Source organism: Bidens hawaiensis, unplaced genomic scaffold (genome assembly GCF_021521415.1).
Source record: "Bidens hawaiensis isolate Kalapana, Puna unplaced genomic scaffold, B.hawaiensis_p1.1 tig00005770_1, whole genome shotgun sequence".
Taxonomy (NCBI): Eukaryota; Viridiplantae; Streptophyta; class Magnoliopsida; order Asterales; family Asteraceae; genus Bidens; species Bidens hawaiensis.
The window spans coordinates 665,662-690,202 of record NW_027491378.1 but is presented as its reverse complement, the minus strand read 5'-3'; the positions used below and the strand labels follow the sequence as shown (position 1 = coordinate 690,202).

The 24,541-nt window shown below is 45.2% G+C and overlaps 1 protein-coding gene and 1 long non-coding RNA gene across 2 annotated transcripts in view; both read left to right on the top strand.

The window, feature by feature from the left end:
* The window catches only part of LOC143630616 (uncharacterized), a 198,371-nt gene that overhangs the window by 54,729 nt on the left and 119,101 nt on the right, over nt 1–24,541 (top strand). The window lies entirely within an intron of this gene.
* On the top strand, nt 22,453–23,112 carry LOC143630598 (uncharacterized). The gene has a single exon (XM_077099571.1). The coding sequence runs from the start codon at nt 22,453–22,455 to the stop codon at nt 23,110–23,112; it is 660 nt and encodes a 219-aa protein (XP_076955686.1).

The following is a 24,541-nucleotide window of genomic DNA, read 5'->3' as shown; positions in this document are numbered from 1 at the left end:
GGGTATTTTCCCGCTTACTTTTGAATCTTTTTCAAATTTTGAAATTTGAAGAGTTGGTGAAAGGACAAGAACAGTCGAAACTGTTGAAACGTCGTCCGACGGTTTCTTCTGACTGTGTCAGGACGTGCAGGAAGTTATGGCGACGTGACAGTACATGGTCATTCCAGACGCTTTTTCAGGCGCATGGGCGCGATTTTTCGGGCGCGTGGCCGCGAAATTAATTGCACGCGTCCTTTTAACAGCTGTTGCCAGCTTGCACTTTGCCACGTGTCATAGTTTCATTGCACCTGCGATTTCTCTCTCTTCCGCATTAAATTCATCGCATTAATTGCGATGAGTATATAAAGGGGGAGAGGGTCCTTTGTAATTCACACTCACTCTTCTCTTCTTGTAAATGATTTCCGGCGAATACTTTCTGCCAAGCATTCTCCTGAAATCACTCTTCTTTACCTCCAAACCATGTCTTCTACTCACGATTTTGAAGCTGCTGCCGAAGAATCTGACGTGCACGTCGAGATCCCGACGTCTACGTCTGATAAAGACGATAAGAGCACTGCTGGCGAATGCCAGTGTGCTCTTCCGGCCGACCTCTATCGGTACGTCGTCCGGAAGTTCATGCTCGAGCCGTTCGAGCCTGAGTTTCCGGAGCCACACCAGACGGTGTACGATGCCCCGAAGGGCAAGATAGGGGTGTACGCTGCATTCTTCGTTTATGGGAATCTCAGGTTCCCATTGACGAAGTTTGTATACCGTGTCTTGGAGAGGCACGGTGTGCACCTAACGGAGGTACACCCGATGGCGATCGCCAAGATCCGCCACTTTGAGTGGGTGTGCCTCATTCTGGGCGTGGAGCCCCATGTTGACCGCCTGATGACCTTCTATTCTTGGAGGTGCATCCAGGGGTGGTATACCTTGGTCAATCGGATCAAGGGTCTGAAGATCTGCGCAACCGAGCGCAGTCTTCGGTCGTGGAAGAGGGAGTTTTTTTATATCTCCGCTCGCGTCGTCCCGATAGCGATGACATTTAAGAATGGGATAGCACTCCCCGCCCTTCACGCCCCAAACTACCAGGAGGCGGAATGGTTCGCCAAGATCTCCCGGATCCAGACTCCGGTGTACCGCTTTGCGGAGTCTGGGATGGTGATGCTTGGGATGAGCCGGGTGTGGAAGGAGGCATCACAGGTTCCCATAGTCCTCGAATACGGTTTGAACTCTGTCCCTTACGGTATGCTCTGTCTTCTTTGTTTATATAGGTTTGTCTTCTAACTGTTTGTTTCTTTTATTTCAGAGGGGAACGACTTGCAGTCTCTCCTGCAGCCGCGGGAGAGTGATGGTCCCGCTCGGATGGGTACTCGTGCTCTCGATGAGAACGAGTTGCCCATCTTGGAGCAAACGAGGGATCGGTTTGTGGAGGTCTACCCGCCAGGCCACCCTATTCTGAGCGCCACGCGGCCAGGTAAGGTGTTATTCAACCCTCGACCTCTCAATGCTGAAACCTCTGCTGGAATTCCTCTAATCTTGTCATCTTCTGATGAGGAATCCGCATATGGTCCTCCGTTGGTGCGGAAGAAGAAGGCTGCCGGCGGGAAGGGGAAGGCGAAGGTTGCCTCCACTGCCGATCCGGTGCATCGGTCTGATTCAGAGACCGAGAGCGAGGAGGCGGCGGGGAACCCAGGTGGTGAAAAGACCACTGCTCCGGAGGCTGAGACGACTGTCACCTCCGAGCAGCCCATGACGACGACGGTGAGCGGTGTGAAGAGGCCGGCTCCATCGGGTTCGTCCCCGCCTGTTCGCACCTTTAGGCTCAAGAAAACCCGTAAGTACAAACTTCAGTTAATTTTAACTTCATATCTTTCCGCTATTATACTTATATCTTCTTTGTACAGGCGTGGATGCTACCGCATTCCAGGGTGGAGCAGGGAGGAGCACCTCCGGACCCATGACGGTAGGCTTGGTCAACCTACCTGAGGCGGTGACCCAGGCGACTGCGCCTGCTTCAGTTGGTTCAGTTGCTCACCCAGTTGAGCCAACTGTTCCAACTGTGATGACATCTCCGCCGGCTGTCAGTGCCATATTTACTGAATCTTTCACTGAGCCGGCGGTGACTATTTCTGCGGGCTCTTCCGCAGCGGCGACCACGGTTGTGAGTTCACCTCCGGTGAGTTCACCTCCGTTGGTTTCTACCGCGGCGGCCTCCATGCCTCCTCCGACGTCGGCAGCTACGACCGATTCTTCAGGTATGCTTGGGGCTTCTCGCCAACTTCTGCCTCCTTCCCATCTGCCTGACCTCTTGGATGGATTTCCCTTGGGTTCAGGTGATGGGTTTGGCGGCTATCGGCCTGTTGTCGACCCTACAGGTGCGTAGGGTTCTTTTGGCCTTTTTTTTTTTTTATATATATCATCTTTTCCTAACTGCTTTTTGTTTTTTGCAGTGTCGGATTCCAATGAAGTGTATGTTCCACGATGGAACATCCGCCGAGGAACAACCCTTCGCACGCCTGTGGAGTGCGTGGAGTGGGCTCGTCACGCAGCTCCCAGCGGTGCGTTGGGGGAAGCAATGGCTAGCTACCAGGAGGGTAGGCTAACCAATGAGCTTCGGATTCTCCTGGCCTGGATGCAGCCGCGCGTCGAGCTGCTTTGTCGTGAAAACGACAAGTTAAAAGCAGCTCGTATCCAAGAAGTAGCTCAGGCGCGGGCTGTCCGGGAGAAGAACAAGAGGCTTACCGCAGTGGCTGTGGAAAAGGAGAAGGCCTTCAAGGCCCTCGAGGTTGAAGTTCAGGCCCGGCTCGAGGCCCGTTCCAAGGCTGCCCAAGCTGTTAACGAACAGCTTCGGCTGGCTAAGGAAACTGCACGGAACGCAACTGAGAGGGCCACCAAGGCTGAAGCTGTTGCTGAGCCTCTACGCCTCGAGAATGAGGAACTTAAAGCCAAACTAGAGGCGCTTCAACAGGCTCATGATGCCTTGGCGATGGAAGACGCCAAGAAGCTCCAAGAGATCTTGGACCAGAGGGGGGTGCTTGACCACACTGAGCGGAAGCTAAAGGGCGTTGAAGAGGCTGCGGCTAAAGAAGTGTTGCTTGCCAACCTCAACAAAAGTGAAGCCGAACGCGCCCGTAACCAAGCTCAAGCTGCCCTCCAGGAAGCTCTGGTTACCAAGGAATGGCTTCTTCGAGAAGCGTTGTCGCAGGTAAGCTTAGCTTCATAATGTCTTCACGCTTTTCTTTGTAAATAGAAAATGTTTTGATACTTGTATTTTTTCTTGTAGGTTGTGCATCGAGTCTTCACGGACACATCATACGACGATGCCATGAGCGCAGCCCTCAACGCTTCTCACGAGGATGGGGAAAAGGCCGGCTTCCTGCTTGGTCTAGGGTTCGTTGAGAAAGGCATCCCGCCTTCCAACTTCCCTTTATATGATGTTGATACTGAAGCTGTATATGACCAAACAGTGAATCAGTATGCCGCCTTCCCGCATCCGGTGGTGGAGAAGGTGAACGAAGTTGCTGCTGCTGATGATGGGCTAGCCATTCTAAAGACCTTCCTTGAACCGTCACAGCCAACTGATGGTGCGGGTACAAGTGGGTTTGGAGGGAGTGGTCCTGAAGCTTGAACCTTAAGATCCCTTCCCACTGTTAGGATAGGTTTAGCTTGTATAGATTTATATTCTTGTAGGCGGGTAGTTACCCGACCATTCTTGTAATGAATTATTATGAAATATAAATCTCTGTGCGGGTAAGACCGCTACTTTCACTGGATGACTTGCTTTATAAACGTTATATGACTTGCTCATGCATACTTTAGTTTAAATTAGCAATTTTCCAAGTGTTTAGAATAAGTTAACCTTTGAGCATGGTAGATAATAGGTTGAAGTTTTGCTTCCTCCTTCGTGATTGTGCGGGTAGGACCGTCACTTGCACTTAGTAGGATGGCTAAACTTTACCTATATCTGACCTGCGTGGAGGTTTTCCTCATCTTTTTATTAGAAATTTTCTAAGTGTTTAGAATAAGTTAACCTTTGAACGTGGTAGATAATAGGTTGAAGTTTTGCTTCCCCCTTCATGATTGTGCGGGTAAAACCTTCACTTGCACTTGGTAGGATGGCTAAACTTCACCTATATCTGACCTGCGTGGAGGTTTTCCTCATCCTTCTGTTAGAAATTTTCTAAGTATTTTGAATAGGGTAACCGTTCGACGCGTGGTTGTCAATAGGTTAGTTCGGTTTCTTCTATCATGATTTGTGCGGTTAAGACCGGCACTTTCATTTAGTGGGATCACCAAACTTTACCTATGACTGACCTGCGTGAAGGTTTGCCGTTTTTTGTGTTTATGCGGGTTTTGCCGCCTTCCACAAGCAACGATTTCTTTACACTTATTTATGCGGTGAAAACCGGCATCAGTGTTTTGAATAAATTAACCGTTCGACGCGCGGTTGTCAATAGGTTAGTTCGGTTTCCTCCATCATGATTTGTGCGGTTAGGACCGGCACTTTCATTTAGCGTGATGACCCAACTTTACCTATGACTGACCTGCGTGAAGGTTTGCTGTTTTTTGTGTTTATGCGGGTTTTGCCGCCTTCCACAAGCAACGACTTCCCCACTTATGTATGCGGTGAAGACCGGCATAACAGTGTGGAAAGTTCATAAGTATAAACGTAAGATCATCAGCATCAATGTTCTAAGGAGAATCATTTCCATTAGAAGCGGCTCTGGGCCTTTACAAATTTGGAATTGATCTACATGCAAACTGTGTAATTGAGCTCCCTTCCATGTTGTTGGGATGGGAGTGCCATCGAGCTGATATGCACCTGGTTCGGGATCTCGTTGTTTACGCAGTATGTAGTCTCCAACATTGAAGCTGCAATTTTATTCGTGTTTTCCCCAACTGGGGTTCTACACGCATCAGCCTGCTCAGCGTTCGTTACGCCACGAGGTGCGCGAGCGTCCCATCTCTGACAAATGATTCGACGATGTCCTTTACGTCTGTGCATTCTTCAGTATTGTGGCCTTTTGTCCTGTGAAAGTCACAGTATTTGCTCCGATCAGCATTGTGACGATGTCGGATTATTGGAGCCTTTGGCCATGGGAGATCCTCAGTGGCGAATATCTCGGTTACGCTTTTGGTGAGTGGCGTCCATCTGGAGTTCTGGTTCGACTGTACGTTATCCCTTCCGCCTAACCGATGTTGCAAGCCGGATGAGGTGTCAAAGTTTACCCTTGACTGCCAAATGCCTAGCTTCCGCTTTTTGTTTAGTCGGGCTGTAAGGACGTTGTCTTCTCTTGTTTTCTGGGTGTAGAGGTTTGTGCTCTGGGGGAGATCTCTACCCAGTTGCTTCTCCGTTTCCGCAAAGCGTTTAGCTGCTGTCATGATGGCATCCCATGTGGATGGCATGCCATCTTTACCCGTTAAGGTGCGGATGAGCTCTGGGTCGTTCGCGCCCTGGATGAAAGCAGCGCGAACAAGATCTTCACTAATATTACCCAGACTTAGCTTCTTTGAGTTGAAGCAAGTGATGAAGTCTGGCAAAGATTCATCTTCCTCTCGAATGCAATTGAGGATTGTCCATTGCTCTTCGGTATACTTTCTTTGTTGGCTGAAGTGTTGGCTAAACTTCTGCTGGAAGTCTGCCCAATCGTAGATGTGGTGGACCGGTAGACGATCGAACCACGCTCTAGCTGCCCCAACAAGCGTCATTTGGAACATGTAACACCGCGTAGGTTCCGTCCAACTACTGACGGTTGCCCCCGCTATGAATCTGTTCAAATGATCGTCTGGATCAGATATACCATCGTAAGTGCCGATGTTGGACATCTGTTTGGCACTTTTCGGGGCGATTGCTTCCGCAATGTCCCTTGCAAATTTGGACGTTCCCGCATTTGCCGCAGTTGGTCTAAATGCTTTGGAGAAGTCACGTGGGTTTCCACCCGCGTTTTTTGGTTTGAAGGTTTATCCAAAATGCCTTCTCGGTTGGGAGTCCGTTTCCTTACGCTTCCCTTTCGCCCTATGACGAGGGTTTGCGTCACTATCGGATTCCTCCGAATCATCGTCAAAGTACTCTACGAATTCATCAGCCTGTTGGAGTGAACGTAAGCGCTCATCCAACTCAGCTTGGAATTCTTTTTGACGTGCTTCCGCCCACGCTTTAACTTCATCGAGTGTTTGGCGGGAGAGCCTCGTTCGTTGTCTCTCTAACTAGGTATCGGTGAATCCCAGTGAGCGATTATTTACTGCACTTGCCCCAGCTTGGGTAACTGGGGTAGTGTTCGTAAAATTTACTGCACTTGCCCCGGCTTGAGTAACCGGGGTAGTGTTCGTAAAAACTGTGTAGTCGCCGGTATTACCCCCAGTAGCTGGGGTTGTGGTTACCGGAGTTTCTTTAACCATCTTTCCAGAAGTTTTGAGAAAACTGAAAAAGATTAAGTTCAAGCTTTTATGCACGGATGGCGCCAATGAAGAAACACTAATCGACCCCGGGCAGATTACGTATAATCTGGGGGTTAAATAGATGTTTCCCACGAGGGGTTAGATCCGGCAAAGATGGTTTTGATAACCTGCAAAACAGACACCGTGAGCTCGTCACTGAGAAGGGGGGTACCTCCTTGTGACCACCCTCCGGCGTGAGAATCAGACTAGATTGCTCTTGAATATAAATGTATATTAAGAGATTGCTAGAGCAGATATCAGGTATAAGATATGAGATACAAGATAAGATGAGATGATCATACCATTTGGGGTATTTATAGCCGAAGGTAGGTTTCCAAGAAGGTATGGCCGGCTGAATAGTATTCATGTTCTACCAACTGTGGCCTACGCACGTGCCATGCTGGCAGTTGGTGGGTAGGCAGCGGCTGATAGTGACCAGGCCTGCTGTGTACTATTCCTTTTCCACCAACTGCAGGCTATGCACGTGGTATGACAGGAGTTGGTGAGTAGGCAGCGGCTAATAGTGACATACAGTACAAGAGCATGCTGCTCGCCATACTGTTGTCAATGAGCTGTCGTATCTCTGGTCAGATCTTTTGCCCATACCTCGTCAGGTACAGTACAAAAGATCCTCCAGTATCGTACGGACTGGCTCATTTGGGCGGGAGTATTCCCCCTCCCGCCTTTGTGCGGGATTGTTCCCGGCTTTGCTCATTCCTTCTTCAGGTGACATTACTGAATTATTTTGAGAGCTAAGTGCCTTGTGCGTGTAGCCTTGCTGCGCGGGTGGCCTTCCCTGATGGCTTGTATCCGCAGCTGCGGGAACAGGCGGAGTACTTCACCATTTGGAGGCATTTCCTGCGGGAACAGCTTGCGTACTGCGCGTAAGGACATCACGTCTCTGAGCATGGTGGGTCCTGCGGATCCAGTTGGTTTCTGCGCAGACGTCTCTTCAAGGTGAGTCTTGCGGGTCCAACTGGGCTCTGCTGGGACCTACCTCTTCACTTAACTAACTTATAATAACCTATACAAGGAAATTATTTTTTCATTCACTGTAATATCTCGTGAATATTGTATAGTTTTTACATTTCCTAGTTTAGCTTGGTGTATTTCCTAGTATACAAATTTGTTGTATTATATTTTTTATGTGACTTGATCCAATCTGGACCGAAAAAATATTATATTGTGATAGACAAACAACCCCCATGACATATGGGTTTGCCACTGGTCACACCCCGTCCAAGCGGGGTTATCATGACTGATTGTCATTGATACACAATATTTTATAGCGAAACAAAACTCTATTGTTCATAAGACTTTGTGTTTAATACACAAGCATGGACCGGATATAGGACATATTTGACTTAAACTTAATATAAAACGGATATAGGACATATTTGACTTAAACTTAATATAAAAGTTTATCTGTTTATAGACTTTATGTTTAATTTACAAACGTAGACTAGATACGTGAACACAATCTACTTATTCTTGATGTAAAACTTTATTTATTCATTAGACTTTATATTGGCACACTATGCTTAAACTTAATATGCCAAATGTGTAACTTATGTTTAATCTTCTCGACATTATATATGCTAAAATGTATTTCACGACATCTGACTACCGCTCTCAAATCTCCAACTACCGATCTCCAGAGATGTGCTCAAAATAAAATGTCAGCTTGTACTGGTAAGTTCATAAACAAACACGTTTCAAAGCATACAAATTTTTAACAGGTAAGTTCATAATACACAAATTTTTCCTATGTTCATCTATGTAAACTAGGTTACAAGTTTCCTGGTCACTGTCACGTTGCAAAGAAGATTTGGAGGTTTGTGACAATCTGGCTAGAGACAAACTTATTGGTTCCGGCGAATCCAAAGACTTTGTCGATGGTAATGGATGAGGCCCGTATTAGTTTGAAACAAAAAGTATTAATTGAAGTGGTTTTCTTTACAACTTTGTGGACTCTCTGGATATTTCAAAATTTTTCCAACAAAAAGGTGATACTGACAGTCAAAAAGTATTAATTTGTGGTTTTCAAATTAGGTGATAATCTGTTAAAAACATACTTTTAAAGTTCTATTTTAAACATAATAAACAAATATATAAATATATAAGAAGTGTTTTATGAATATAAATAAGGAATTTGCCTTAATTTGAACCCGATACATAGTAAAAGTGTTTAAGTTTTAAGCAAACCAAATATTGTTTCATAACAATTTAATTACGTATATAAGTTTAATTTAAGTTTTCAATAACGGGGTAAAAAAAACTAAAAGAGTTGTCAAGGTTTGAACTCAAAATAACTATAGATTATGAAAACATAGTAAAAGTGATTTCAAATGTAACTATTATTATGTTATATAACTGAAGAGGTAGGTCCCAGCAGAGCCCAGTTGGACCCGCAAGACTCACCTTGAAGAGGGACGTCTGCGCAGAAACCAACTGGACCCGCAGGACCCACCATGCTCAGAGACGTGACGTCCTTACGCGCAGTACGCAAGCTGTTCCCGCAGGAAATGCCTCCCAATGGTGAAGGACTCCGCCTGTTCCCGCAGCTTCGGATACAAGCCATCAGGGAAGGCCACCCGCGCAGCAAGGCTACACGCACAAGGCACTTAGCTCTCAATCACTCAGTGTCACCTGAAGGAATGAGCAAAGCCGGGAACAATCCCGCACAAGGGCGGGAGGGGGAATACTCCCGCCCAAAGAAGCCAGTCCGTACGATACGGGAAGATCTTCTGTACTGTACCTGACGATGTATGGGCAAAAGATCTGACTAAAGATACGACAGCTTATTGACAACAGTATGGCGAGCAGCATGCTCCTGTACTGTATGTCACTATTAGCCGCTGCCTACTCACCAACTACTGCCATACCACGTGCATAGCCGGCAGTTGGTGGAAAAGGAATAGTACACAGCAGGCCTGGTCACTATCAGCCGCTGCCTACCCACCAACTACCAGCAGGGCACGTGCGTAGGCCACTGTTGGTGGAACAGGAATACTGTTGCAGCCGGCCACACCTCCTTGGAAACCTACCTTCGGCTATAAATACCACAAATGGTATGATCATCATATCTTAACATATTATCATCATATTATACCTGATATCTGCTCTAGCAATCTCTTAATATACATTTATATTTAAAGAGCAATCTAGTCTGATTCTCACGCCGGAGGGTGGTCACAAGGAGGAACCCCCCCCCCCCCTTCTCAGTGACAAGCTCACGGTGTCTGTTTTGCAGGTTATCAAAAGAACCATCTTTACCGGGTCTAACCCCTCGTGGGAAACATCTATCTAACCCCCAGGTTACTCGTAATCTGCCCGGGGTCCGGTTAGTGTTTCTTCATTGGCGCCATCCGTGCATAAAGCTAGAACTTCATTTTTCTCCAGTTTTTTCAAACTTTTGAAAAATGGTTAAAGAAACTCCGGTAACCACAACCCCAGCTACTGGGGGGAATACCGGCTACACAGTTTTTACAAACACTATCCCGGTTACCCAAGCCGGGGCAAGTGAAGTAAATCTTACGAACACTACCCCAGTTACCCAAGCTGGGGCAAGTGCAGTAAATAATCGCTCACTGGGATTCACCGATACCCAGTTAGAGAAACGAACAAGACTCCCCCGCCAAACACTCGATGAAGTTAAGGCATGGGCGGAGGCACGTCAAAAGGAATTCCAAGCTGAGTTGGACGAACGCTTGCGTTCCGTCCAACAGGCTGACGAATTCGAAGAATACTTAGACGATGACTCGGAGGAGTCCGACTCCGACGCGAACCCTCGCCATAGGGCAAAAGGGAAGCGTAAGAAAACGGACTCCCAACCGAGAAGGCATTTTGGAGAAGCCTTCAAACCAAAAAACACAGGTGGAAGTCCACGTGACTTCTCCAAAACATTCAGACCAAATGTTGCAAATGCAGGAACGTTCAAATTTGCAAGGGACATTGCAGAAGCAATTGCCCCAAAAAGTGCCAAACAAATGTCCAGCATAGGCACATATGATGGTATATCCGACCCAGATGATCATTTGAACAGATTCATAGCGGGGGCAACCGTCAGTAGTTGGACGGAACCCACGTGGTGTTACATGTTCCAAATGACGCTTGTCGGGGCTGCTAGAGCGTGGTTCGATCGTCTACCGGTCAACCACATCTACGACTGGGCTGACTTCCAACAGAAGTTTAGCCAACACTTCAGCCAACAACGAAAGTATACCGAGGAGCAATGGACAATCCTCAAGTGCATTCGAGAAAAAGATGAATCTTTGCTAGACTTCATCACTCGCTTCAATTCGAAGAAGCTAAGTCTGGGTAACATTAGCGAAGATCTTGTTCGCGTTGCCTTTATTCAGGGCGCGAACGACCCAGAGCTCATCCGCACCTTAACGGGTAAAGATGGCATGCCATCCACATGGGATGCCATCATGACAGCAGCTAAACGCTTTGCGGAAACGGAGAAGCAGCTGGGTAGAGATCTCCCACAGAGCACAAACCTCTACACCCAGAGAACAAGAGAAGACAACGTCCTTACCGCCCGATTAAACAAAAAGCGGAAGCTAGGCATTTGGCAGTCAAGGGTAAACTTTGACACCTCATCCGGCTTGCAACATCGGTTAGGCGGAAGGGATAATGTACAGTCAAACCAGAACTCCAGATGGACGCCGCTCACCAAAAGCGTCACCGAGATATTCGCTACTGAGGAACTCCCATGGCCAAAGCCTCAAATAATCCGACATCGTCACAATGCTGATCGGAGTAAATACTGTGACTTTCACAGGACAAAAGGCCACAACACCGAAGAATGCATAGACGTAAAGGACATGGTCGAAGCATTCGTCAGAGATGGGACTCTCGCGCACCTCGTGGCGCAATGAACGCTGAGCAGGCTGATGCGTGTAGAACCCCAGCTGGGGAAAACACGAATAAAAATTCCAGCTTCAATGTGGAGACTACATGCTGCGTAAAGAACGAGATCCCGAACCAGGTGCGTATCGGCTCGATGGCACTCCCATCCCAACAACATGGAAGGGAGCTCAATTACACAGTTTGCATGTAAATCAATTCCAAATTTGTAAAGAAAAGGCCAAGAGCCACTTCTAATGAAAATGATTCTCCTTAGAACATCGACGCTGATGATTTTACATATATACTTTTATCAACACTGATGCCGGTTTTCACCGCATACATGTGTGAAAGTCGTTGCATGGGGAAGGCGGCAAAACCCGCATAAACCCAAAAAACGGCAAACCTTCACGCAGGTCAGTTGAAGGGGAAAAGTTCAGTCATCCTACTAAATGAAAGTGCCGGTCTATCCGCATGAATCATGAGAGGAAACTGAACACTAACCTATTAACAACCGCGCGTCGAACGGTTAATTTATTCAACACGGGTATGCCGGTTTTCACCGCATAATTACGTGGAAAGTCGTTGCGTGGGGAAGGCGGCAAAACCCGCATAAACCCAAAAAACGGCAAACCTTCACGCAGGTCAGTTGAAGGGGAAAAGTTCAGCCATCCTACTAAATGAAAGTGCCGGTCTATCCGCATGAATCATGAGAGGAGACTGAACACTAACCTATTGACAACCGCGCGTCGAACGGTTAACTTATTAAAAACATAATTTCTAACTAAAGGATGAGGAAAACCTACACGCGGGTCAGATATAGGTAAAGTTTAGCCATCCTACTAAGTGCAAGTGACGGTCCTACCCGCACAATCACGAAAGAGGAAGCAAAACTTCACACCTATTATCTACCACGTTCAAAGGTTAACTTATCCTAAAGACTTAGAAATTTCAAAAAAGGATGAGGAAAACCTACACGCAGGTCAGATATGGGTAAAGTTTAGCCATCCTACTAAGTGCAAGTGACGGTCCTACCCGCACAATCACGAACGAGGAAGCAAAACTTCACACCTATTATCTACCACGTTCAAAGGTTAACTTATCCTCAAAAAGGATGAGGAAAACCTACACGCAGGTCAGATATAGGTAAAGTTTAGCCATCCTACTAAGTGCAAGTGACGGTCCTACCCGCACAATCACGAAAGAGGAAGCAAAACTTCACACCTATTATCTACCACGTTCAAAGGTTAACTTATCCTCAAAAGATGAGGAAAACCTACACGCAGGTCAGATGTAGGTAAAGTTTAGCCATCCTACTAAGTGCAAGTGACGGTCCTACCCGCACAATCACGAAAGAGGAAGCAAAACTTCACACCTATTATCTACCACGTTCAAAGGTTAACTTATTCTACACTTGGAAAATTGCTAATTTAAACTAAAGTATGCAAGTCATATAACGTTTATAAAGCAAGGAATCCAGAGAAAATAGCGGTCTTACCCGCACAAAGATTTATATTTCATAAATATTCATTACAAGAATGGCCGGGTAACTACCCGCCTACAAGAAAATAAATCTATACAAGCTAAATCTATCCTAGCAGTGGGAAGGGATCTTCAGGATCAGGCTTCAGGGCCACTTCCACTTGGACCAGCACCATCAGTAGATCGTGGCAGTTCAAGGAAAGCTTTAAGGATAGCTAACCCATCATCAGCAGCAGCAACTTGATTCACCTTCTCCACCACCGGATGCGGGAATGCGGCGTACTGATTCACTGCTTGGTCGTAAACAGCTTCAGTATCAACATTGTACAAAGGGAAGTTGGAAGGCGGGATGCCTTTCTCAACGAACCCTAGACCAAGCAGGAAGCCGGCCTTTTCCCCATCCTCGTGAGAAGCGTTGAGGGCTGCGCTCATAGCATCATCATAAGAGGTCTCTGAGAAGACCCGATGCACAACCTACAAGAAAATATACAAGTATCAAAACCTTTTCTATCTACAAAGAAAAGCGTAAAGACATGAAAAGCATACCTGAGACAACGCTTCTCGAAGAAGCCATTCCTTGGCAACCAGAGCTTCTTGAAGGGCAGCTTGAGCTTCGTTACGGGCGCGTTCGGCTTCACTCTTGTTGAGGTTGGCAAGCAACACTTCTTTAGCCGCAGCCTCTTCGACGCCCTTTAGCTTCCGCTCAGTATGGTCAAGCACCCCCCTCTGGTCCAAGATCTCCTGGAGCTTTTTGATGTCTTCCATCGCCAAGGCATCATGAGCCTGCTGGAGAGCCTCTAATTTGGCTTTAAGCTCTTCATTCTCCACGCATAGAGGCTCAGCAACAGCTTCAGCCTTGGTGGCCCTCTCGGTTGCGTTCCTTGCAGTTTCCTTAGCCTGCCGAAGCTGTTTATTAACAGCTTGGGCAGCCTTGGAACGGGCCTCGAGTCGAGCCTGAACTTCAACCTCGAGGGCCTTGAAGGCCTTCTCCTTTTCCGTAGCCACTGCGGAAAGCCTTTGGTTCTCCTCCCGGACAGCTCGCGCCTGAGCCACTTCTTTAAGGCGAGCTGCTTTTAACTTGTCGTTTTCACGACAAAGCAGCTCGACGCGCGGCTGCATCCGGGCCAGGAGAACCCGAAGCTCATTGGTTAGCCTACCCTCCTGGTAGCTAGCCATGGCTTCCCCCAACGCACCACTGGGAGCAGCGTGACGAGCCCATTCCACGCACTCCACAGGGGTGCGAAGGGTTGTTCCTCGGCGAATGTTCCATCGTGGAACATACACTTCATTGGAATCCGACACTGCAAAAAACATAAAGCAGTTAGGAAAATATGATATAAAAAAATATATATATATATATATATATAAAATGGGCCAAAAGAACCCTACGCACCTGTAGGGTTAATAACAGGCCGATAGCCGCCAAACCCATCACCTGAACCCAACGGAAATCCATCCAAGAGGTCAGGCAGATGGGAAGGAGGCAGAGGTTGGCGATAAGCCCCATGCATACCTGAAGGTTCGGCCGTCGTTGCCGATGACGGAGGCATGGTAGAAGCCGCCGCGGTCGCCGCCGCGGAATCCGCAGCAAAAGTAACCGCCGGCTCAGTGAAAGATGCTGTAAAAATAGCACTCACAGCCGGCGGTGACGTCATCACAGCTGGAACAGTCGGCTCAAAGGAGTGAGCAACTGAACCAGCGGAAGCAGGCGCAGGCGCCTGGGTCGTCGCCTCAGGTAGGCTGACCGGGCCGACCGTCATTGGCGGGGAGGTACTCCTCTGCGCTCCACCCTGGAATGCGTCAACATCCACGCCTGCACAAAGAAGATAAGTGTTAAATGATATTAAGCTATGAAGATAAAAGCTAAAGGAAGTTGTACTTACGGGTTTTCTTGAGCCTAAAGGTACGGAGAGGCGGGGACGAACCCGATGGAGCCGGCCTCTTTGCGCCGCTCACCGTCGTCTTCTTGGGCTCTCCGGAGGTGACAGTCGCAGCCTTCGGAGCGGTGGTCTTATCACCACCGGGATTCCCCGCCACCTCTTCGCTCTCGGTCTCCGAATCAGACCGAGGCGCCGGATCGGCAGTGGAGGCCACCTTCTCCTTCCCCTTCCCGCCGGCAGCCTTCTTCTTCCGCACCAACGGAGGACCATCTGCGGATTCCTCATCAGAACATACGATTAGAGGAATTCCAGCAGAGGTTTCAACATTGAGGGGTCGAGGGTCGAATAGCGCCTTACCTGGCCGCCTGGCGCTAAGGATCTCGTGGCCTAGCGGATAGACCTCCACGAACCGATCCGCCGTTTGTTCTAGGATGGGCAACTCGTTTTCGTCTAGAGCGCGAGTACCCATCCGAACGGGACCGTCAGCCTCCCGCGGGTACATGAGCGACTGCAAGTCGTTCCCCTCTGAAATAAACAGGAAAGAAGTTAGAAGAAATTCAAAATCAACAAAAAGAAACAAAGCATACCGTAAGGAACAGAGTTCGAACCGTATTCGAGGACGATTGGGATCTTATGCGCATCCGCATCCTTCCACACCCGGCTCATCCCCAGCATCACCATCCCGGACTCCGCAAACCGGTAAACCGGAGATTGGACTCAGGATATCTTCGAAAACCATTCCGCCTCCTCGTAGTTGGAGGCGTGAAGGCTGGGAAGTGCTTGCCCGTTCTTAAATTTCATGGCAAGGGGGATGGCGCGAGCGGAGATGTAGAAGAACTCTCGCTTCCACGAGCGAAGACTGCGCTCGGTTGCGCAAATCTTCAAACCCTTAATCCGGGTTATCAACGTGTACCACCCCTGGATGCACCTCCAAGTGTAGAAGGTCATCAGGCGGTCAACATAGGGCTCAATGCCCAGAATCCGGCACACCCACTCGAAGTGCCGGATCTTGGCAATCGCCATCGGGTGCACCTCGGTCAGGTGCACACCGTGCCTCTCAAGGACACGGTAAACAAACTTTGTCAATGGGAACCTAAGATTCCCATAAACAAAGAATGCAGCATAAACCCCGATCTTGCCTCTGGGGGCATCATACACCGTCTGGTGGGGTTCAGGAAACTCAGGCTCGAGAGACTCGAGCATGAACTTCCTGACGATGTACTGATACAGATCGCCAGGCAGAGCACACTGGCACTCGCCAGCAGTACTCTTGTCATCGGCTGTAGATTCGAGATCACGAGACGACATCTTGCAAAAAGAAAGAAGAAAACGATTTCAAGAGAATGCTCGACTGAAAGATGAGTATTCGCCGGAAATCGTTCTTAAGATGAAGAGAAGAGTGAAAGTGTGGATTACAAAGAACCCTCTCCCCCTTTATATACTAATCGCAATTAATGCGATGAATTTAATGTGGAAGAGAGAGAAATTGAAGGTGCAATGAAACTATGACACGTGGCAAAAAGCAAGCTGGCAACAGCTGTTGAAAGGACGCGTACCATTAATTTCGCGGCCACGCGCCCGAAAAATCGTGCCCACGCGCCTGAAAAAGCGTCTGGAATGACCATGTACTGTCACGTCACCATAACTTCCTGCACGTCCTGACACAGTCAGAAGAAACCGTCGCACGACGTTTCAGAGGTTTGGACTGTTCTTATCCTTTCACCAACTCTTCGAATTTCAAAAAAATTCAAAAGTAAGCGGGAAAATACCCCTTACCTTGGCAACCAAGTAACCGTAAGACGGATGCGGGTACAGTGTTAAGGCAAAACCCTTCACATACCTAGCACCCGCAGGGAATTGAAGCCAAGAATAACTTGGCAACCAAGTAACCGTAAGACGGATGCGGGTACAGTGTTAAGGCAAAACCCTTCACATACCTAGCACCCGCAGGGAATTGAAGCCAAGAATAACTTGGCAACCAAGTAACCATAAGACGGATGCGGGTACAGTGTTAAGGCAAAACCCTTCACATACCTAGCACCCGCAGGGAATTGAAGCCAAGAATACCCCGGCAACAAAGTAACTATAAGACGGGTGTGGGTACAGTGTTAAGGCAAAACCCTTCACATACCTAGCACCCGCAGGGAATTGACGCCAGGGGTACCTTGGAAGTAAAGTAACCGTAAGACGAGCGCGGGTATAGTGTTAAGGCAAAACCCTTCACATACCTAGCGCTCCGCAGGGAATTGAAACCAAGAAGGATCTTCTGGGCAATGTTGCGGAAACGGAAATAACATCCCCGCATAGCGGGAACGTCGAGAACTACATTGTTTTGAGGCTACAGGATGGAATTGGTGGTTTTAACATAATTGATCACTATGTTCAAAACTACCAAAACCTCAGGGAGAATCCACACAAGTGGGACTCAACGCTCCTGACTTGCGAGGAGGTTACAGCCTACCCGCATTATACCCAAAGATCAAGCAGGAAACTCGGGAATTTCTGCAAGTGACAAGGACTTCCGCGGGAAGAATCCCCATGGAAAACCTTAAAAAACCCTTTTCAAAACCCTTTGCTTAAGTCCAAAAGTTCACCTCACTTTATTAAACATTCATGAGAAGAACATTGGACTGGGGGGACTTGAAGAGGTAGGTCCCAGCAGAGCCCTGTTGGACCCGCAAGACTCACCTTGAAGAGAGACGTCTGTGCATAAACCAACTGGATCCGCAGGACCCACCATGCTCAGAGACGTGACGTCCTTAAGCGCAGTACGCAAGCTGTTCCCGCAGGAAATGCCTCCCAATGGTGAAGGACTCTGCCTGTTCCAGCAGCTGCGGATACAAGCCATCAGGGAAGGCCACCCGCGCAGCAAGGCTACACGCACAAGGCACTTAGCTCTCAATCACTCAGTGTCACCTGAAGGAATGAGCAAAGCCGGGAACAATCCCGCACAAGGGCGGGAGGGGGAATACTCCCGCCCAAATAAGCCAGTCCGTACGATACGGGAAGATCTTCTGTACTGTACCTGACGAGGTATGGGCAAAAGATCTGACTAAAGATACGACAGCTTATTGACAACAGTATGGCGAGCAGCATGCTCCTGTACTGTATGTCACTATTAGCCGCTGCCTACTCACCAACTACTGCCATACCACGTGCTTAGCCGGCAGTTGGTGAAAAAGGAATAGTACACAGCAGGCCTGGTCACTATCAGCCGCTGCCTACCCACCAACTACCAGCAGGGCACGTGCGTAGGCCACTGTTGGTGGAACAGGAATACTGTTGCAGCCGGCCACACCTCCTTGGAAACCTACCTTCGGCTATAAATACCACAAATGGTATGATCATCATATCTTAACATATTATCATCATATTATACCTGATATCTGCTCTAGCAATCTCTTAATATACATTTATATTTAAAGAGCAATCTAGTCTGATTCTCACGCCGGAGGGTGGTCACAAGGAGGAACCCCCCCCCCCTTCTCAGTGACAAGCTCACGGTGTCTGTTTTGCAGGTTATCAGAAGAACCATCTTTACCGGGTCTAACCCCTCGTGGGAAATATCTATCTAACCCTCAGGTTACTCGTAATCTGCCAGGGGTCCGGTTAGTGTTTCTTCAATAACAATAAACATGTTGGCCTAGTTTTGTGTATTTGCAAACGTAAAAACCTCTATATGGATTTCATATTATGAGTATAAAATTTCAGATTTTTTAACCTTAAATAAATTTATGAATAGTTCCAGAAATGATTATATATAGTTCTTAAATTGTTTTGACATAAAACTACAAGATTTAAAAATAAAAATTACCATGAAATAATTTAGAAATCTTTTACCTTAATGTGTAGAGAGCTTGTAAAAGAAAACGTATGCTTCAACTTTTCTCTTGAAGTAGCTAAGGTTTATTTGTAAATTCTATTGTTTGATCATCGTTGGTATTTATAGACAAAATGTTTGAAGTCTGATGTCATATTAATGATACGTGGCTTGAAATGAGAGTATTAATTTCCGAGCATTAAATTTTCTATTTTTTTCTCAATATTCTTTCTTTTGTTCTAATTTGAATCACTTAATGATGCATGTTGGGCTGTATGTAGTCTACATGCTAGGGCCAACTTTCGCAGTAAAGGAGGAAAACAACGTAATTAATATTGAATTAGTGACTTTCTCTTACTTATATATAATAGGTTACTGGAAACTAATATAATACTGATTGTGTGATAAGATCTTAGAATGAATATTGGCCCTTGGATAAGGAGTTACTTGTTTTAATCTAATCACGTGTAAAGGGGAGGTTGAGGACGGTTATTCCTTGGATTTCTCCCCACGTCTTCTTCTACATCATTGAGATTATCGAGAAGAAGATGAACTAGCCAGCGAGTGGTCCTTTTTGCTTTGCAAATTGGGTGTAAAACTGAACTACCAGAGGTAAAGCTGATCCTTGTCTTCTCTTATTCGTTTAGTTAGACTGAAATTGATAGTTTCAAGATGTCATAAATTAACTGAAATTGATAGTTTCAAGGCAGCATGCCAAGCTGCTGCCTTCTAAGAGATTAGAAGAGAGACTCTGGAAGTGTGCATTTGTTCTAATGATTAAGTGTGTGTGCCATGAACTATGACTTAGATTATATTGTTTTACGTTTGGTTAAAGTCATCAATAAAGTTATAATTGTAGTTTATTATTGTCCATAAATTTAGTATGATACCAGACTGCCACACCTTATTCACCCTCAAATACACTTATTAGATGTGGTATGTTAATATAATAATTAATCAGCTTCTAGCAAAGCTTCAATTATTAATGGATTTAATACACATTCGATGTTAAAATTATATGTTTATGAACTTCAACTTTCAGGCCGTTGGCAAATTTTGATGAGATCACCTTCCATTTCATTGCATCTAGCCATCTATACACCATCATTCGTGTATATCCAAAGTTCAGGTACACGATATCCAATGTTCGTGAAGGAGGTTTATGGTTACTTGCTAAAGGTAACAACAATATATTATATATCCTAAGTTGCAAGCATTATATGCTATAGTCTGTCTCATAAGTTTATCTTTACAGCAAAAACAAGGCGATTGGAGGTATTTTTCAGAGGAGTTGGCAAAGTTCTACCAATCTTGATTGATGGTTGGATTTAAACATATACCATGTATTCATCTCAAATAAGTTTTATGTACCAGCTTTGGTTTCCCCTAATTGATTGTTGACTTTTGTAAGTCTTTCTGTTCAGGTTTACAAACTTTAGGCCTTAGTGTGTTTATAGCTGTTAGCGGCATGTGAGATGTCATTTTGTGGAGACAGAAGAGACCAAGACATCAATGTGTTTGTGCAAAGGAGGTACGCATTTTGAGCATTTCTTATTACTTGATTACATATTTATTTTCTGTATGATGAAACAAAAGATTCATCCATCTTCAGCAGTTTGACATCTAGGATTTAAGAGTGGATAGGTTCGCTATAAAGTTTCTACCAGGTATTTGGCATTACATATTTACACTTAATTGTTCATCAATAAAAATAAAATTTCTTATTATTTGTTTATATTTATGTGTGATATACACTTTAATTTACTTAGCAGCATAGATTACACAAAATTTACATTGGTATCTTAGATAATTTGTTTTGACTGTTTATGTCGTCTAAAAAAAGTTTTTTTTTCACATAATAATCAATTGAATAGGATATACATATTTTTGATCCGACATACCACATTGGACGTGAGCAAATGACATGTGTTGTATCTTACCTGTACAATGCAAGTCACTCATTAGCTAATAAAAGACAACTTACATGAGACTCCTACTTATGGAGGATGGGTGGCAGCCAATTGGCCTCGGTATTACCCTTCAATTGAGGACAAGGTAACCTATTATTTTCACATTCTTTTTGTAAATTAGAATTAGAATAATTTTGTGGTATTCTGTTTTATAATCTATGAACTTTTTTTATGAACCATGTGCAATTTTTTTTCCTTTTCCTAGATTGTGAGAGTAAAAGATAAAGACTTTCATCAATTAATATTTCTTGAACCTGAAGGTCGAAATGTAGATGATCTCTATGTGCAGGTCTCTTCTCAAGCTTTCCGATTGCAATATCTATCCATTTTGATAAATTGTTTTGTGCTGATTTCTAGAACATCCCCCCCCCTTCCTTTTTTTCCTCTCTTTTGGTAATCATGTTATACTTTCCCAGCGTGTTTGAAAATGCCTTTTAGTGGCTCTCTACTTATCATTCATGTCTCCTGGCAAACTTATTTTGGTACATTAGCTTAGATTAGAGGTGGCAAACTATATATGTGGGTTGGTAAGGATCAAGATGGGTAAACTTTTGTACGGGCCAAGTAAGTTTACCTAATACACCTTTTGTCAAATTATTGATTTATACATGTATAAATTTGTCTAATTTGATTACAGAAATTTTGTTACTTCCATAATTATTCAATTGTTTAATAAAATGATGCACTACCCTTTAATTAGGTGAGTTGGACCCATTTGATCAATACATTTTAACTATTCAGCTTAAATAATATGCTTTTTAACTTCAAATTTCAAATAACTTCCATAGCTTTCTAATGTAGAGATATACCAATATGTTAGACTCTATATCATTTATTACAAGAATATGGTTTTCTGTGTTATGGTTGTAACAATAATGTATTAATTTTTGAGTTTTGGAAGTTGAACATTTGAACTCAAAAGTTAAAAATGCCACCATTTTGCATATTGTAATGTGTATAGTTTTGTCAAACTGGGTGTATTTAGGGGACATAATATACAGATAAGTCACCACACGAATTGTTCCACCTGAATGGAGTAAGACTGATTTTAATTTAAGAATCAAAAGCTTGCATAATTGGAGCATGGTTTGAGGAACATTCGTTGCTGGTGACAGTATACTGATGTCCCCACCTTTCATTATGACATCAAATGAAGTTGATGAGGTGGACTTTGCTAAAATTTTATATTTAATCAAGTAAAACTAGAATATGTGATTGAAAATTGATACGAAGGCGGATTAATTGTTATTATATGTATACTAATTCTTTTCTTATCAGTGCAATGAAAGAAAAGTGGAAGAGGTCAAAGCACTGAAGTATCCTGAGGTGGAAGGCACTGAAGTACACTGACAGAAAACGGGAAGAGCTCAAAGCTGAAGTAGCCTTTCGCACTCCCTTTGTTACAGTAAAAGATATGTTGCTGAATATAATGGGCCAAAAGGGTTTCGAGGGAATATGTTAGAGAGTCTCTTGGATTAAGTAATGAGGATATACTATTTGCAGTTCTAAACAGTAAGTTAATCTCTTTTTCAAAAAGTTATAAAAGTTTTTAAGGCATGATCTTGATGTGCAGGTTTGTCACGTGAAAAAGGTCAAAATTTATTTTTGAGGTGAATCTATGAAAGCTTAGAATTAATACAAGAAAAAAAGCTACAAGGGCATCCAATACATGCGGTTTTTAATGGAGAGTGATATGAGTGTGCAGACAACATTTGAAACAAAACTTAAGGATTTTGTATCACGGAAAAAAGATCCAACTCTTAGCCGATATTATTAGAATATATTTAGAAGATATATTATTTGTATTATTGGTATTTATCTTATGTAATTATAGGGTGATTATGTTTCCTCATTAGAGATAGGTATCATTGTATTCTCTCCCTATATAAAGGGATTATTGTTATCAATGAAAGGCAATCAATCTATTCTCCATAAACGCTTTTATGGTATCAGAGCCTCGGTTCTGAATACCTATCTCTTTTCTTCTTCCAACAAAACCCTAGTTTTGTAACAAAAGCATTCGGCAGCCATGTCTAAACCAGATACGCCCCTCATTCTTCCCAACTCAAACCCTTCTTTACATCCTGCATATTCTGTAAACAATATTCAGTCCAAAATTCGAACCCTTGATGGCGATAAGGTGACCTACTCAGCCTGGATCAAATTATTCAAGTTTAATGCGACTGCTTATAGGGTGGTCGATCATCTCGATGATACCCCTCCTCCGGCTGTCACCGATCCTGCTTACCCGGCCTGGAAAGAGTTGGACGCGCTGGTCTCGCAATGGATTTACAGCTGCGTCTCAGATGAGTATCTACACCGCATATTGGACACCGAAGCTTCGGCTCGTCAAACATGGCTGAAACTCGAAAAGATTTTTCGTAGTAACAAGCGTGCCAAAGCTGCTGCCCTCGAAACTCAGTTTGTTAACCTCACTCTTCCCGCTTGCAGTTCCGTTGATGATTATTGCAAGCAACTCAAAAATCTTGCCAATCAACTCGCTGATGTAGACCAGATAATAACCGAAGATCGTCTCGTACTACAGCTTGTTCGTGGCCTCTCTAAGGAATTCGAAACAACCGCTTCCTTGATCAACTCTCAAGCAGTTGATTGGGACACGGCTGTAGCTATGCTGATGATGAAGTCATTCGACAGGCAGCACGACAACACCAGTCCACGGTACTTCTAACCCCCGCAGCACCTCAGCCTCAACACTCGGCTGATACCCAACATCCATCTCCACAGCCTCGGGACAACATCCCGCCCCCACAATCCGGAACTCCGTACCGTGGTCGTGGTCGAGGACGCAACAATCAACCTTATCGTGGCAGAGGATCCCGCGGGAGAGGCTACCGAGGTAACAGTTCTACTCATTCCTTTAACAATTTTTCGGGCCAGCAATATTACCCACAGTGGGCTTGGTGGAATACTCCACCTTGCCCATACCCGACTCAGCCCAATTGGCGGCCCAATACACCTCAGCCGGCACCCTCCGCCAACTTCACCGGGTACCCGTGTCCTACACCCTACAGCCCACAAATGGCAGCTCCTCCTGGTTTCAATGCATTATGCCCATCTGACTTAAGTGCTGCCGTGAACAACATTAATCTTGGATACGCGGACCCGACTCCCTTCATGGATACAGGTGCTGAACGTCATGTCACTGACAACCAAGGTATGATTCATCGCCCTGACTTATTTCCTGTTAACACTAAACTATTAGTCGGCAACGGACAGTACTTACCAATTGCGGGTTCCGGCACTGGTTACCTACCAATACATAACCGAAATTATATCCTACCTGACCTACTTTATAGCCCACATATCATTAAAAATTTATTGTCTGTCCGCCGATTCACCCGTGATAACAATGTTTCTATTGAATTTGATCCTTTTGGTTTTTCCTTGAAGGATCTCAAAACGGGGCGGCTCCTTTCCCGCCACAATAGTACGGGCGACCTCTATCCAGTCACTCCTCCAACATTACCACCACAAGCTTGCTTCATCACCGCTGCTACTTTGCCTTGGCATGACCGTCTTGGCCACCCCGGCAAACAAGTTTTTGATATTTTGTCTCGCAATTTTAATTTTCCATGTAATTCGAACAAGCTTTCTACTTTTTGCAATTCTTGTCATTTAGCCAATAGTAAACGTTTACCTTTTTATGAATCTACTTCTTTTACGTTTGCTCCCTTTGATATCATACATTGTGATTTGTGGACATCTCCTATTATTAGTAAAACCGGCTTTAAATATTACATGGTCCTAATAGACAATTTTTCCAACTTCGTGTGGGTGTACCCTTTAAAATATAAATCCGAAACTTTTACCACATTTACCAAATTTCTCCGCCTCATAGCCACCCAGTTTAACCGCTACATCAAAACCTTTCAGTGTGATCTCGGGGGGGAATTCGATAACCATGCCTTCAAAGACTTTGCTCACCAACACGGTCTTCTCTTCCGTTTCTCCTGCCCTCAAACCTCTTCCCAAAACGGCCGTGCGGAACGCATGATTCGTCGACTTAATGACATCATACGCTCCTTACTCATTCACGCCCATCTTCCACCTTTATTTTGGGTAGAAGCACTTCACACCGCCGCTTATTTACACAATAT